The following is a 15859-nucleotide window of genomic DNA, read 5'->3' on the forward strand; positions in this document are numbered from 1 at the left end:
TTGTCCATGTGATCAGCAGCAAACTTCAGTCGAGCCTTAAGGTGCCGCTTTTGGAGCAAGGGCTTCCTTCTTGCACGGCAGCCTCTCAGTCCATGGAGATGCAAAACACGTTTGACTGTGGACAATGACACCTGTGTTCCAGCAGCTTCTAATTCTTGGCAGATCTGCTTTTTGGTGATTCTTGGTTCACTCTTTACCCTCCTGACCAATTTTCTCTCAGCAGCAGGTGATAGCTTGCGTTTTCTTCCTGATCTTGGCAGTGATGAAACAGTGCCATGCACCTTATACTTACAAACAATTGTTTGCACTGTTGCTCTTGGGACCTGCAGCTGCTTTGAAATGGCCCCAAGTGACTTTCCTGACTTGTTCAAGTCAATAATTCGCTTTTTCAGATCCATGCTGAGCTCCTTTGACTTTCCCATTGTAGCGTTTGTGGGCGTTTGTATCCAATGAGCCCTATTTACCTGTCCTAAGAGAAGTCACCAGCTGTAGTCACTCATAATCACTCACAAGAAGTTAAGAGGCCATGCTATGAAGCTCAGTTCACTGACACGTTTCTAAGTCACCTAAATTGCTAGTTCATGTTGCTGTATGTATATTTGTGACCCAGCAAATGTGATCACTTTTCTCTGTTAACCCATAATAAAGACATTAAAGAACCAAACTTCGTGAATGTTTTTTGTGACAAAGAAGTATCTGTTCCAATCACTCTATCAGAGAAAAATCAGAGTTTTAGAAATAACGGGACACTCAGTAGAGCCATTATATTATATTTTTTACAAGTGTATGTAAACTTCTGACCACAACTGTATGTCTAGCTGGTTCACAAATAATTTCTCCAGTATTTTTGAAAATTGTGGAATAATTGCTATTGGCCTATAGTTTTCCATAGATTGCTTATTTCCAGTTTTAAATATTGGGATCACTTTTGTTATCTTCATAGTTTTAGGGAAATGACCTTTATGTAGTGATAGGTCATATATATGTCAATGGTCTCACAATAGAGAATAAAACTTCTTTTATAATTCCCATATCAATTTCATTTATATCTGTGGATTTTTTGTTTTTAATTTTTCTTACTGTATTTACAACGTCAGTCTCCTAAACGAGAGTTAAGATTTTAAATTTAGCTCGATATTGCACCGGGAGCCAGTGCAGAGCAGTCAGCACTGGAGTAATGTGATGTCGACATCTAGTACCCATCAGAAACCTAGCCACTGAGTTCTGCACAAACTGGAGCCGTGCAACCGTGCACTGGGCCAGATCAGCATACAGAGCGTTACAGTAGTCCAGACGGGACAGGACGAAAGCATGCAACACAGACTCCAGATGAGCTCTGGACAGCAGAGGCCTGATCCTGGATAGTCTTTTCAGGTTAAAAACAGGGCCTCACCACTGTATTTACGTGAGTGTCAAGATTAAGTGTGGAGTCAATTTTAATCCCCAAATTACTGACCATTTTCTTTTCATAGGGGGTCAATGGGCCAAGGTCAATTATCAGCACCTGAGCCATTTCTTCTGCCAGGACTAAGTATTAGGGATGAGCGAGTACACCACTATCTGTATCTGTATCTGTTCAACCAACTAAATTATCTGTATCTGTACTCGGAATGGGTGTGGCATAACCCGGAAGTGGGCGTGGTTTAACCGGAAGTGAGTGTGGTTTACATTAATATATTATTTTAAGTCTGAAATTTATATGGATTGATCAGAAGTTGATTTGTGTATTGTTTATCTGAAAACTATTTACAGAGCAGCCTCAGAACTGAGATGAAATATTTTTGATCACAATAGTAAAGGAACTATTACAGAACAAGTGTTTCAATAAAATCCGAACATTAATATTTAAGTGCATGGATTAATACATCTGAACTCATGCAGTAGGAACTAGGAAATATGAAATGCTAGAACCAGACACTACTTTATATATTTATTTTTTATTTTAATTTGATTAAACAGATTTTTTTCTTAACGTTCTTGGCATTTTGCCCCACACAAAGTTAAACAAAACAATGTGGATTGAGGTGTGTGTGTCTGAGAGAGGGAGATAGATGGAGTAAAAAAAATAAAAAACCCGACCGGAGCGGAGGTAGTGAGTGACTGATGCAGCACGTCAGCTCTGTCTTGTCAAATGCACCATGTACGTTACGAAAAAAGTAACTTTAAATATTCAACCGAAAAAGAGGCGAGCTGAAGAAAACCTAGGGAAAACTGAAGAAACGTGAGCAACATTGAAGCAATCACAGCAAGATCTGTTACTGTCTGTGTGTGTGCGTGGATGGGCCGGACGGACTGAGCTCCCGGCCGGCTAGAGAGTTTTGTGTGTAGGGAGGGGCGGGCGCTCTATGTGACTGGCCAATCACAGAGCGTGAAGACAGTCAGTTACCCAATGAGGATTTTCCTTCAGCACGATTACAGATATTTACCAGTTTTAATCGTTTCATGTTCGTACTCGTCAAAAACGCTTTATCCGTACCGGATACTCGTCTGAAACGAGTATCCGGCTCATCCCTACTAAGTATTATGACTTCCGTTTTGCTTTCATGTAGGTGCAAAAAATTAGAAGCCATCCAACATTTTATGTCCTTCAAACAATCCAGTAAAGGAGAAACAGATCTATCCTCCCCATGTCGAAGAGGGAGATAGATCTGGCAGTCATCAGCAAAAAAAATGAAATTTCACATTATGCTGATGAAGGAGGCCTCCAAGAGGCAGCAAATACACTGCAAATAGGAGATGACCAAGGACAGAGCCCTGTTGCACACCCCAACAAAGTCTCACGCAGGGTGACGTCACCTCACCCATCTGAACACAAAATGTCCTGTCATGAAGGTAGGAGCGAAGCCATTGGAGGGCCTGCCCAGTTATCCCCACCCAATGCTGTAGTCGGCCCAGAAGGACTTCGTGGTCGACTGTATCGAAAGCTGCAGATAAGTCCAGCAATAGTAGGACAACATCGTTATCCATGTCACAGGCTAAGAACGCGTCATTAAAAACCATTAAAAGAGCAGATTCAGTGCTGTGACCTGCCCTGAACCCTGACTGAAAGGTCTCCCATAAATCATTTGTGTCCATAAAGGCAACCAACTGTGAATACACGACCTTCTCCAGCAGTTTGGAAAGAAAAGGGAGTTTTGAGATGGGCCTGTAAGAGCTAAGGTTGTCACATCCAGCCCCGACTTTTTTAACATGGGATGAATAACAGCCTTCTTAAACGAGGACGGAACCATACCAGAAGTAAGACTGCCATTTATGATTGCCAACAGCAGAGGGCCTATCACTGGAAAGAGTTCTTTATAAATTCTAGCGGACAGCACATCACAAGGAGAGCCAGAAGGTTTAAGCTGAGCGACCGGTTTTTCCAAGTCTGATAAGGATACAGGCTCAAATGTTTCCAGAGTAGCCTGGGGCGGCTCTGGGAGTAGAGAGTCAGGTGGTGAGTTTGTAATGGCAGCTCGAATAGATGTAACCTTATCAACAAAAGTGAAGAAAGTCATTACAAGTTTCACCTGTGGGAGGCAAAGAGCTAGAATCAGAGAACTCAAGTAGCGAATTTACTACAGAACAAAGAGAGCGTGGATCGTGAGAATTTTTTTCCACGATATCAGCAAAGAACTTCACCTGTGCTTCCTTAAGAGTTTGCTGATAGCTAAACAAAGATTCTCTGAATATCTCACGAGAGACTTGGAGTCTGTCTTTCTTCCATTTCCTTTCTGCCCTCCTGCAGGCCCGAACATCATCAGAGAGCCATGGTTCTGGCCTAGGCCTCGGCTTTTTAATCCCAAGAGGTGCAATTCTATCCAAAATGTTTTTACAGATACTGTCAAACTGGAGTGTAAGCTCCTCTGCATTAAGTGACATTGTGTGTAAACCCCAGGTTCTCTGATCCAGTCGACCCACAAACCAAAAAATGAAATTATGACACGTCTCTAAATAAAGAGTAGAGACAACCCATAGAAGCACTGATTTGATCTCATTTCAGAGAAAAATAGAACAGGTCAGATGCACCTAATAAATAAAATTACTAACAAACTCAGTTCCTTTGCTTCACTGTTCTGGTGCTGAGAATATCACTAATGCAGATCAAAGGAGACACACAGATGAATGCACCTCTTATTTATTATTTGGAGACTACATTTACTGCAGCTGGCAGAGGCAGAGATTGTTTCTATTGATACACGGAGTTTACAGAATCATTTTAAATTTTAATAGGGGAAGACTGCAGGAGGGAGCGGTAAAATACAGGGGGTCCCCAGCAAAAACAAGAAACTTTACGAGTCTGATGAAACCCGCTGGTTTTCCATCAGGCAGTCACGGGGCAGCTCCAACGACCCAGTGGCTGTGCTGGGTCAATGTTATCGAGCTCAGTCCAGTGTCGGTACAGGATCTGCTCGGGTGCAAGATCGGCTCGGGGTCCTTCGACTGCCGATGACGTCAAAGTACGGCAAACCTACTCGGACAAAATACACTACACATCTATACTGTTGGAAAGAATTTAGCAGTTTCGTTATTAAAATGTTTCTTAAGACGTAAGTTTGTGTTTATAATGGTATTTGTAAAATAAAACACTAGATTGTATTCATAATGTTGAACTCCTCTTTGAGCACATCCCTTGAAGGATCATAGGTATTAGCAACACCTGTGAAATTGTATTTGCAGGAAAGAAATGTGTCCCGTTTATCGAAGTATTTTGTGTTTAGCGTTTTTGACGTCTTGTCCATGCGTAGTTCAGTTACGCTCATAGCTGCTAGCCAAAACTCTGGAGTTAAAAGTTTTCTGGCTTTACTAAAATACCTGTCTGTACTTATTTGATTGATGGTAGTTTTACTTTCTATTAGACTACAAATGTAATCATTTGGCACGTTTCTAATTCATAATTTGTAATAATGTAATCGATGATATTAGCATTAGCATTCCTATGGGTTTTTCCATGTATATTAGCATTGCGCTAACCACTCGCTGCCAAATTGCAGCCTTTGCGATTAGAAAATCTCTTTTTGTCACATCGCAATTTAATTGCACATGCAATTAATCGTTCAGCCCTAATATACATGCAGCTCTATGCTAAAAGTATATTTTCAAAGAGGTAATGATGGATTTCTCTGTAAAAGTTGTCCATCTTTCCAACAGAAAAATTTTGCCTGGACCAACGTAACGTGATAACAACGTAACGTGATTACATAATTCCGTAAGGTTCGTGTTCAGCCAATCAACTACTTTGATGTCATCGGCAGTCGACGGACCCCGAGCCGATCTTGTACCGACACCGGCTCGGCAGAGGGTGAACAAGCCGAGGTGACGTCGTGCTCTGCTTAAGAAGAGGTGTTATTTTCCCGCTTCAGAAGAAGCGTCCAAAATGTTTTTACGCTTTGTCCGAGACATGTCACGTCGCTAAGTTGTTAGCGCCGCGCGCTAACACGTCAATAGTGCAGCGTAGCCTGCTGGAGGTTTTAAGGGTTCAGATAAAAACCCCCGACCCCTCAGGCTGCTCACACATCGATCTTAAGTTGTCGCTGTTGCGCTCACACCGTAATACAGTATTAGATGCAGTTAAAGCCAGACATGAAAAAATAAATAAATTTTACATGAATAAGTGATGCTTAGCCTGGTGGGGGGAGGAGAACCTGTCAAGATCGTCAACACTCGTTTATCTTAATGCTATTGAAACATGTAAACCAAAAAGCATTATATCCACTGCTACCTTTCTAATTTTAAACTCAGTAACTTATGCTGTAACTTCACCTTGCCCTGCCTGCTCCTCCTTGCTGCCCACCGGCTGTGATCACAAGCGACAACATAGTAGTTCCCGCTGCTTCTTCAGGAAACAGCGCAAAAAAAAAAAAAACCTTGGGATGTTGTAGGCGTAGCGGTGGGATTTCAGCCGTGGCAGGCCGCCACGGCTACGCCTATGTAAGGGAAACACTGATAACCCTACGTACCTGTCTCTCACCCACACGTCTGTCTCTCAACTATCTTTACATCTGTCTCATCTACCTCCGTCTCACTTGTTTTCTGTAGGCGTTTAAACACAAGTCTCACCTGAAGGATCATGAGAGGAGACACAGAGGAGAGAAGCCCTTCGTCTGTCCATCCTGCACCAAGGCCTTCGCCAAGGTAACTCTAGGCCCTCTAGACCTTGTCTCAGCTGCTCTGGTCTGAAGACTAGCCAGTAGTTACTCACACCTGTTCCTACAACACAGGGGTCGGCAACCTGTTCCCATCAAAGAGCCATTATTACCCGTTTCCCACTGTAAAGAAAACACTGCAGCAGCCGTGGCATTGTGGGCGGGGCCTACCCTCAGACAGCAGAGAGCTGCTCACAACAGGTGACAGCAGCCAGTACCGGTCGCTCGTGTACGTCAAAGCTATCTTTCATAAGACGATAATCAATAAAACGATTTATATAAAGTGGATCCAGAAGTTGTAGCCCGTCTCTGCTACAATATTTAGATATTTTTCACCCTGTTGGTGGTTTACTGAGCAGGTGCCACTTTTGTCATACGTTTCTGTTTAAAACATGTTTAGACTGTTCAGAATACAAATCCAGGCTCTGTCACGTTTGATTGTTGTAATTAAACTTTGTAGGTGGGGACGGTCAGAAAAGGATCCGATCATTTTGTTTGTCCCTCATTTACAGTGGCGGAGATAACGGCGAAGTGCGCCTGGCTCTGGTGTTAATCAAGTTAAATTACATCTATTTTCACAAGAAAACAGAACAGTTAAAAGCAGGGCTTGTGTTGACCGGACAGTTCCTGTGTTTGACCGTTTATTTTGACGGAGAAAGAATAGAAAGAATTACCCCGACGCATGCAGACGAACTGACATTTTAGGTTAGATATTGGTCTATAATTCATTGGGTCTTCTGGATCCAGAGAAGGCTTCTTAAGTGAAGGTTTGATTACAGCAACCTTAAAATCTTGTGGTACATACCCATTTACTAAGGATAGATTTATTATATTTAGAATGGGGGCAGTAACCAAAGGAAATGCATCTTTAAAAATTTGGTTGGGATTGGATCCCAACCCAATATAAATAAAGCTTTGATTGATTGATTGATTGATTGATTGATTGATTGATCCAAAATGCAAGTTGAAGGTTTAGATGATGCTAATATTTTTGATAACTCTGAAAGCTCAACTGGATCAAAACGGTTCAAGCACAGATGAGGTTCTACAGTCACCTCTGATGCTGCCTCACTTACTGAGGAAGAAGAAATCGCATTAGGGAGGATGCTAAAGATTTTGTTTCTAATAGAATTAATTTTATTTGTAAAAAATCCCATGAAGTCATTGCTGCTGAGGGCTAAGGGAATAGATGGCTCAGAGCTATGATTCTGTGTAAGTTTAGCATCTGTACTGAACAGAAATTTAGGATTATGCTTATTCTCCTCAATTAATGCTGAGAGATAAGCAATTCTAGTTTGTCTAAGCTTATTTTTATAAAGCACAAAACTATTTTTCCAGGATAGGTAGGCCTCCTCATGGTGCGTAGAGTGCCATGTTCTCTCCAATTTCCTAGAGTTTTGTTTTAAGGTTCGTAAATGAGAGTTAAACCAGGGAGCCAACTTCCTGTCCCTAATTACCTTCTTTTTTAAAGGGGCAACATCATCTAATGCCACACGTAAAGTGGAATTAACATGATGAACTAAGGCATCAATTTGTGAGGGGCTAGAACTGAAAATATTGCCCTCTGCTACGTTCCTCTGAGATGCTGAGGACAGTAAAGATGGAACAGTTGATTTAAAAGATGCAACTGCGTTGTCAGATAGAGACCGACTATAGTGAAATTTACTTTCATTATAGTCGGTCCGAGAGGACTGGATTATGTGGAAAGATCGTTATTTCCTCACACTCCATGCCATAAGTCAGCACAAGGTATAATGTATGATGGCAGGAGTGGGCGGAGCTATGTATTCTTTGAGTAAAACCAATTGAGTCCAAGATATTACTAAAGGCTACATTGAGGCAATCATTTTCAATGTCCACATGGATATTAAAATCCCCCACTACAATGACCTTATCAGTATTTAGCACCAAATCAGATAAAAAATCAGAGATCTGATCCAAAAACTCAGAGTAAGGGCCTGGTGGACGATATAAAACTACAAACAAGAGTGGTTTTACAGTTTTGCAATCTGGATTAGGAAAACTAAGAATAAGATGTTCAAACGAACTGTAACTATTAATCTGTAAGGGACTGATTAATAAGTCCGAATGAAAAATGGTTGCCACTCCTCCTCCTCGCCCTGTACTTCGAGCAATGTGATGATTTAAATAATTTGAAGGAGTCGACTCGTTTAAGCTAACATAGTCCTCTTGCTGCAGCCAGGACTCTGTGAGAGAGAGCAAAGAGATCTGATTATCGCAAATCAAGTCATTAACTAACAAAGTCTTAGAAAAAATGGATCTAATGTTCAACAACCCACATTTAATTTTTCTAGTTTGCTGCTCAGTTGAATTTGTTCTAATATTTATGAGATTTCCATGATTTGCTTTATTAAGCCTGATATTTAATCTGTGTGATTTTGGCCGTGGGCAGGACACTGTCTCTATGGGGTAGAGGGTGGGTAACAGTACAGAAGCTGCAGAGGGGTGGGTTAAACTACGACTCTGCTTCCTGGTCTGGACCCTGGGTAGTCATGGAGGACTAATAAAACTGGCCATGTTCCTAGAAAGAAGAGCTGCTCCATCCAAAGAGGGATAGATGCCGTCTCTCCGCATCAGACCAGGTTTTCCCCAAAAAGTTTTCCAATTATCAATGTAGCCCACGTTGTTTTCAGGACACCACCTAGACAGCCAGCGGTTGAAGGACAGCATGCGGCTAAACATGTCGTCACTGGTCCGATCAGGCAGGGGGCCAGAGAAAATTACGGCGTCCGACATTGTTTTGGCAAACTTACACACCGAAGCAACATTAATTTTAGTGACCTCCGATTGGCGTAACGGGGTGTCGTTACCGCCAGCGTGAATAACAATCTTACTGTATTTACGCTTATCCTTAGCCAGCAGTTTCAGATAAGATTTAATGTCGCCCGCTCTGGCCCCAGGTAAACATTTAACTATGGTTGCTGGAGTCTCTAATGCCACGTTTCTGACTATGGAGCTGCCAATGATCAGAGTCGGCTTGTCAGTGGGTGCGTCACTGAGCGGGGAAAATCTATTAGAAACGTGGACGGGTTGGTGGTGGCCCACGGGCTGGCTTCTATGCTTCCTGCGTACCGTCACCCAGCCGGCCTGAGGTCCCGGCTGCTCGGGTTCTGCTGGAAGACTGCTACGGGGTGGTTCTGAGCTAGTTAGCCCCACGCTAGCTAAGTAGCTACAGCTGTTTACGGGTTTTTCAACAGCGCGGAGCCGGGACTCCAATTCCGAAACCCTCGCCTCCAAAGCTACAAAAATGCTACATTTATTACACGTACCATATCACTAAAGGAGGCAGAGGAGTAACTAAACATCTGACACAGAGAGCAAGAGATAGGAGACGGAGAAGCAGAGACAGAAGTAGCCATAGCCGTGCTGAGGCTAAGTTAACTGGACGAGCAAACTGTTCAACACCAAATAAACTGCGTGCAAACTCAAATGGTTCCCTAAAAGCTAGGTGGAACAACAGAAAATGTGTGTTTTAGCGTGCTTTTGTGCTACAATAACTCAGAGATATCCTAGTACAGAGAAATTAAATCAGTTTTAGCGAGCCCCAAACACCAAACAGCTACACGGAGTGCAACACTGAAAACAGGAAACAGGAAACGCCTTACCGCCAGGTGCAGCCAATCAGCAGTGTGGCACCAAAAACGTTGGACAGATATGATAGGAGGTTGTTTGGTCTGCTCATGGCAGCAAGTAAGAAAGCAATCACGAGGAGATGGATGACGGCGGAAACCCCTAATATTGAGGACTGGAATGCTATTGTACACGAAATTTATGCAATGGAAAAATGACGCTTTCTCTCAGGGTTCAAAAAGAAAAACTCTATAAAATCTGGTCTAAATGGTCTGAATATGTAAAACCAATAAGATCTGACTATGGGTAAGCCACAAAACTGCAAAAGAGTAACCCGCCACCCTTGTACTGATGCCAGTTTGCTTAACCCTGTAATGAGCCTGTCTCCCCCCCCCCCCCCCCCATGCCTTTCTGTGTTTTTGTTTGTTTGTTTCCTTTCTCTCTGTTTTGTTCCTCTACCTGTGTGTTCTCTTCCACAGCAGATCGATGTTATAACACTGATAAAAACAAATTAAAAAATAATAAAATAAAAATTCTGGATTACAAGAATCACAGGCTGTTGTGTTTTACATGGTTCATTGCTTTTTTTTATCCATCCATCTTTAGTTCATGTAAAACCATTTCAATTTCTTCTAGGGGTGGGCAACATCAGGTCATTCCCAATATTACCAGTCATTTTTCATTTATCATGTTGAGCTAATTTCGTGATCCATTTCATCCATTACACAACTCAGGTGGGTCATTTATTTATTTATTTATTTATTTATTTATTTATTATCAACGCAATCATGACTGGAATCTCAGTTTTAATTTATATCAGCCAGTAAGATAAAATACGAGGAATTTTGGCCTCTCCTGGCTTCCGTACCTGTAACCTGGTTACGCAGAGGAGGGGTTTGGCTCATCTGTGCACATGAATGGGAAAATCACCGGTGAAGTGGTGAATTAAAATGTTAGGAGAGGAGATTCGTGAGTCACGGTAGCAAGCCCGGCTTGCTGTGATGAGAGAGAGAGTGGCGAGCGAGTCTGTGGCTGATGAATGAAAACATTTGGGGTTGAATCCTCGTCATAATTGGCTGGCAGTGTGTCTGGTTGCCATGGAAACATGTAAACTGAGCATGCTAGCTAAATAACTACACAGCTTTGTACAAACAGCTCATGGTCTCTATCTTGGTTTTGGTGTCATTGTAGTCCTCGTAGACATTAATTATTATTGCTTTGTCTGGATGAAGATCGAGGCTCTGTCCTTCCATTCTCATTTATCTGGCATCATTTAACAGGGTCTGCCTATGGACGCACGTGAGTCTTGATTGCCGATCCTCATTTGGATTAGAGGGGATTGAATCCGCCTGAGAATGGTTTTTGGATCTGGCGAAACCTGGAGTGGATGGGAGGGCTAGGTCCATCAGGGATTTATCAGGATATCCTGATGTTCTAAACTTGCTTTCTGTTTTTGTATTTATTGTCTTCATTTAACCTATTTGAAGATTGTTTTAAAACCTATTTTTTGCTTTCAGGCCTCAGACCTGAAGCGTCATGAAAACAACATGCACAGTGAGAGGAAGCAGCTGAATTCTCTACAGAGTGATACAGAGACGCTGCAGGCAGCTGCCCTGGCTGCAGAGGAGCAACACCTGGAGAACATCAGCTGCTCGTAACACCTGGAGAGCAGCAGCTGCTCGTAACACCTGGAGAACATCAGCTGCTCGTAACACCTGGAGAGCAGCAGCTGCTCGTAACACCTGGAGAGCATCAGCTGCTCGTAACACCTGGAGAGCATCAGCTGCTCGTAACACCTGGAGAGCAGCAGCTGCTCGTAACACCTGGAGAACATCAAGCTGCTCGTAACACCTGGAGAACATCAGCTGCTCGTAACACCTAGAGAGCAGCAGCTGCTCGTAACACCTGGAGAACAGCAGCTGCTCGTAACACCTGGAGAACATCAAGCTGCTCGTAACACCTGGAGAACATCAGCTGCTCGTAACACCTGGAGAGCAGCAGCTGCTCGTAACACCTGGAGAACAGCAGCTGCTCGTAACACCTGGAGAACATCAGCTGCTCGTAACACCTAGAGAGCAGCAGCTGCTCGTAACACCTGGAGAACATCAAGCTGCTCGTAACACCTGGAGAACATCAGCTGCTCGTAACACCTAGAGAGCAGCAGCTGCTCGTAACACCTGGAGAACAGCAGCTGCTCGTAACACCTGGAGAACATCAAGCTGCTCGTAACACCTGGAGAACATCAGCTGCTCGTAACACCTGGAGAGCAGCAGCTGCTCGTAACACCTGGAGAACAGCAGCTGCTCGTAACACCTGGAGAACATCAGCTGCTCGTAACACCTAGAGAGCATCAGCTGCTCGTAACACCTGGAGAGCAGCAGCTGCTCGTAACACCTGGAGAGCAGCAGCTGCTCGTAACACCTGGAGAGCAGCAGCTGCTCGTAACACCTGGAGAGCAGCAGCTGCTCGTAACACCTGGAGAACATCAGCTGCTCGTAACACCTAGAGAGCAGCAGCTGCTCGTAACACCTGGAGAACAGCAGCTGCTCGTAACACCTGGAGAGCATCAGCTGCTCGTAACACCTAGAGAGCAGCAGCTGCTCGTAACACCTGGAGAGCAGCAGCTGAATAACTGGATATTTGCTCTTATGTGGCGACGACCTTCTGGTCTGAACAGAAGCACATGAGCTTACTGAAGTCTGAACTGTAATCTAAGCTCTGCATTGACCTAGGGCATCATGTTTGCTCCGTCTGCTGGTTAGAGTCTGAACCGAACCGTACAGAAACTTGTATTTAAAGCTGTAGTGCTCAGTTTCATGAGCAGAGGCTCTGTGTTGTGAAACATGCCTTGGTGCCAGTGTTTCATCATGTCACTAATCTACAGAAGCCCAGAATGGACACTAAGGACCGTCTGCCAATTGATGATGAAATAAAATCTTTTAAAGCTGCTTTTCAACATGTCTGAATGTTTCAGTATCATTGGGATGTCTTGGAACATCTGTAAACAGGTGACAGGTGATGGTTAAAGGGTGGTTATTCACATCTGCCAGTATTCCATTTGCTTTAGCTTAGCATAAACAATCTAACTGAATGGTAACAGCTAGCATTTCATGTGCAAAATGTCATGAAAATTGAGACATTTCTTGGTGACCTCATTAATTGTTTCTGCTCAGAGTAAAAGGAGCTGAAATGGAGGAGGCAGGTTTTTTTCATTTTATTTATTTATTTGTTTATTTGTTTCCGGTTGGTAACAAGATGGCGCCTATGCTTGGCTTAGCTGCGGTCATAGGCCACTTTTTCAAACTTTTCTCCACTAACCACCTCTTTTCCACCTACCAAATTTATGAAGATGACATCCAACTGCGTCAAAGTCGCAGAATTGCAACAAGCAGCAATGTTGGATTTAATAAGCCACAGCAGCAGAAATGAGCCCTCATACAGTTAATACGTTACACATCGGGGTGGCAGACACCTGTAACTTCAATCCAAGCAGCATTTGTGGGTGTGTTACTATTCAAACTTTTGGAGTATTTAGAACTGGAACCCCGCCCACCAGTCGCAGAGTCGCGGGGCTTGTCAGAGCAGTCAGATCGAGTGAGAGCGAGCGAGTGGTAGAGGAATAAAACAATGCAGAGGAATGTTCAATGCTGACGAAGCTCTTCGTGTAGTACTGGCAGATTCGGATTCGGAGGAAGAATATTTACTTTCCGAGGATGATCTGCGGTCTTCTAGCGAGACGGAAAGCGTTGCATCAGCGCGCAGCAACAGGGAGTCTGACGACGCAGTTACACAAGCAGCCCATCCAGCCCTTACCTTGTCCGATGTTCTGCATCACCATGTCCGTACCGGGTCTGATCCTTCGCTCCACCGTGCCAGGGGTGGGGGAGGGGTGTGGTGGCAGTGATCGGTCCGGTGAAAACGCCGCTGGTGAATGATTCAGCCCCGGGGGTGTAATCCGCGGTAATTGGAGCCGGAGGAGGAGAAACCGCTGGGTCGGGGAAAGACAGGTGGCAGGGTGGCCTCGAGCAGCACCAGTGTCGGTACAGGATCGGCTCGGGGTCCTTCGCCTGCCGATGACGTCACATGACTGCAAATCTACTCGGCTTTCACACAAGTTTTGGAAAGACATCAGCAGTTTAGTTAATAAATTCTTGTTTGTTAACACCTAAATGTTTCCTTTGTAATTGTAATTTGTTGGATCAGGAGATGTGCATGCGCTGACGGCCGATCACCGGACACAGCAGCGTTTGAAGCTGATGACAGCTCATTAGCAAACATCCACAAACAATTTAGATGCATTTTTGCCTAATTTAACTACTGACAACGAAAAAATAATCTGGTAAGTATAACTCGCTCAATCTGGAGGTAAGTGAAGGAAATTTAGAAAGTTTGTTAAATTATATTGACGATGTTTTTGAAGTTTTCGTCATGGGTCCGAAGAAATCAGCAGCTGAGGCTGAAACACCTGCTGGGATCAAGAGGAGCCGTCCTCAGGACTCGCCTGAGACCTCATCTCCCCGGAAGGACGTATTGGAATTATTAGATTCTATAGATAAACGGCTTCTGGGATTTGAGGGGCGTCTTCATCTGCTTGAGGTTCTTCACCAGGAGTTTCAGAACCTCCGAACATCTCTGGAGTTCAGCCAAGAGCAGGTTGGGCGGCTCGCTGCTGAGAACGCGTCTCTGCGGGAGTCCGTTTCTTCCCTGGAAGAGGGAATGACGCGGATCACCCAAGACAACAAAACTCTGAAGGAGACGGTTTTGGACCTTCAGGCCCGTAGCATGAGGGATAATCTGGTGTTTGCAGGCCTGCCAGAGCAGACGGGAGGGGCGGAGAACTGCGAGCATACAATCAAGAACTTTCTCCAGACCCAAATGAAGATACCCGAAGAAACGGTAAAAAACATCACCTTTCACCGGGTACATCGCCTTGGAGCTAGACGAGTGGACAGCAGAAGACCTCGTCCCATCGTGGCTAAATTTGAACATTTTAAGCAGAAGGATCTTGTTAAAAGTCACGGAAGAGAGCTCAATGGAAAAGACTTCAGCGTCAATGATCAGTTCCCTAAGGAAATTCTGGATCGGCGCCGGGCCCTCTTTCCGCTGCGCAAAAAGTTTATCCAGGATGGGAAGAGAGCTGTCATCTCGGTGGATAAGCTTTATGTGGACAATAAACTTTACAAGGAGCGAGGAGTGACTGACTGGCTGTTTTAGCCCAACATCAGGTCAGACATTTATTATTCTTATCAGGATTCACTGGGTTTGATCATGTCAGGATTAAATAGCTGCTAAATCCATATTCTAGATGATGAGATCACCTGTTCTTCACCACTTCACACCCCTACCACCTTTTTTTTTTAGTTCTTTCTTCTTTTTTAACCTGTATCTGTATTTTCCTTACCTCTTTACCTGCTTCTGCACCTTTACACCTGTATGGCACAACCACACAACTTTCCAACACTGCGTCAGACTCCACACACAAACACACACACACACACACACACACACACACATAGATAGATATATTAAATTCACAGCACAATATCATAATTTATGCGTCAAATAATACAACCACAAACACTGTTGGATCTTTATTATTGTTAGTATTATTATTATTTACTTTTCTGTTATTTATTAACATACTATTTTATACATTTACAGGTGCTGGCCAGTAAATTAGAATATCATCAAAAGGTTGAAAATATTTCAGTAATTCCATTCAAAACGTGAAACGTGTACATTATATTCATGCAATGCACACAGACCAATGTATTTCCAATGTTCATTACATTTAAATTTGATATTCATAAGTGACAACTAATGAAAACTCCAAATTTGGTATCTCAAAAAATTAGAATATTCTGAAAAGGCTGAATATAGAAGACACCTGCTGCCACTCTAATCAGCTGATTTACTCAAAACACCTGCAAAGGCCTTTAAAAGGTCCCTCAGTCTTGTTTTGAAGGCACCACAATCATGGGGAAGACTTCTGACTTAACAGCTGTCCAAAAGACAATCATTGACACCTTGCACAAGGAGGGCAAGACACAAAAGGTGATTGCTAAAGAAGCTGGCTGTTCGCAGAGCTCTGTGTCAAAGCACATTAACAGACAGGCGAAGGGACGGAAAAAATGTGGTAGAAA

General features: G+C 43.5%; 1 protein-coding gene across 6 annotated transcripts in view; it reads left to right on the plus strand.

Annotated features, from left to right (window-relative positions):
- LOC107396849 (zinc finger and BTB domain-containing protein 14) overlaps positions 1-12672 on the plus strand; it is a 26089-nt gene extending 13417 nt beyond the window's left edge. For all 6 annotated transcript variants that reach the window (XM_054734921.2, XM_054734919.2, XM_054734920.2 and 3 more), the window contains 2 exons: positions 6019-6114; positions 11234-12672. In XM_054734921.2, coding sequence (XP_054590896.2) covers positions 6019-6114; positions 11234-11374 — 237 coding nt within the window. In that variant the 3' untranslated portion in view covers positions 11375-12672. The remainder of the gene's footprint in view (positions 1-6018; positions 6115-11233) is intronic.
- Positions 12673-15859: the final 3187 nt, after the last annotated feature.

The sequence above is a fragment of the Nothobranchius furzeri genome, chromosome 7 (assembly GCF_043380555.1).
Source record: "Nothobranchius furzeri strain GRZ-AD chromosome 7, NfurGRZ-RIMD1, whole genome shotgun sequence".
NCBI lineage: Eukaryota > Metazoa > Chordata > Actinopteri > Cyprinodontiformes > Nothobranchiidae > Nothobranchius > Nothobranchius furzeri.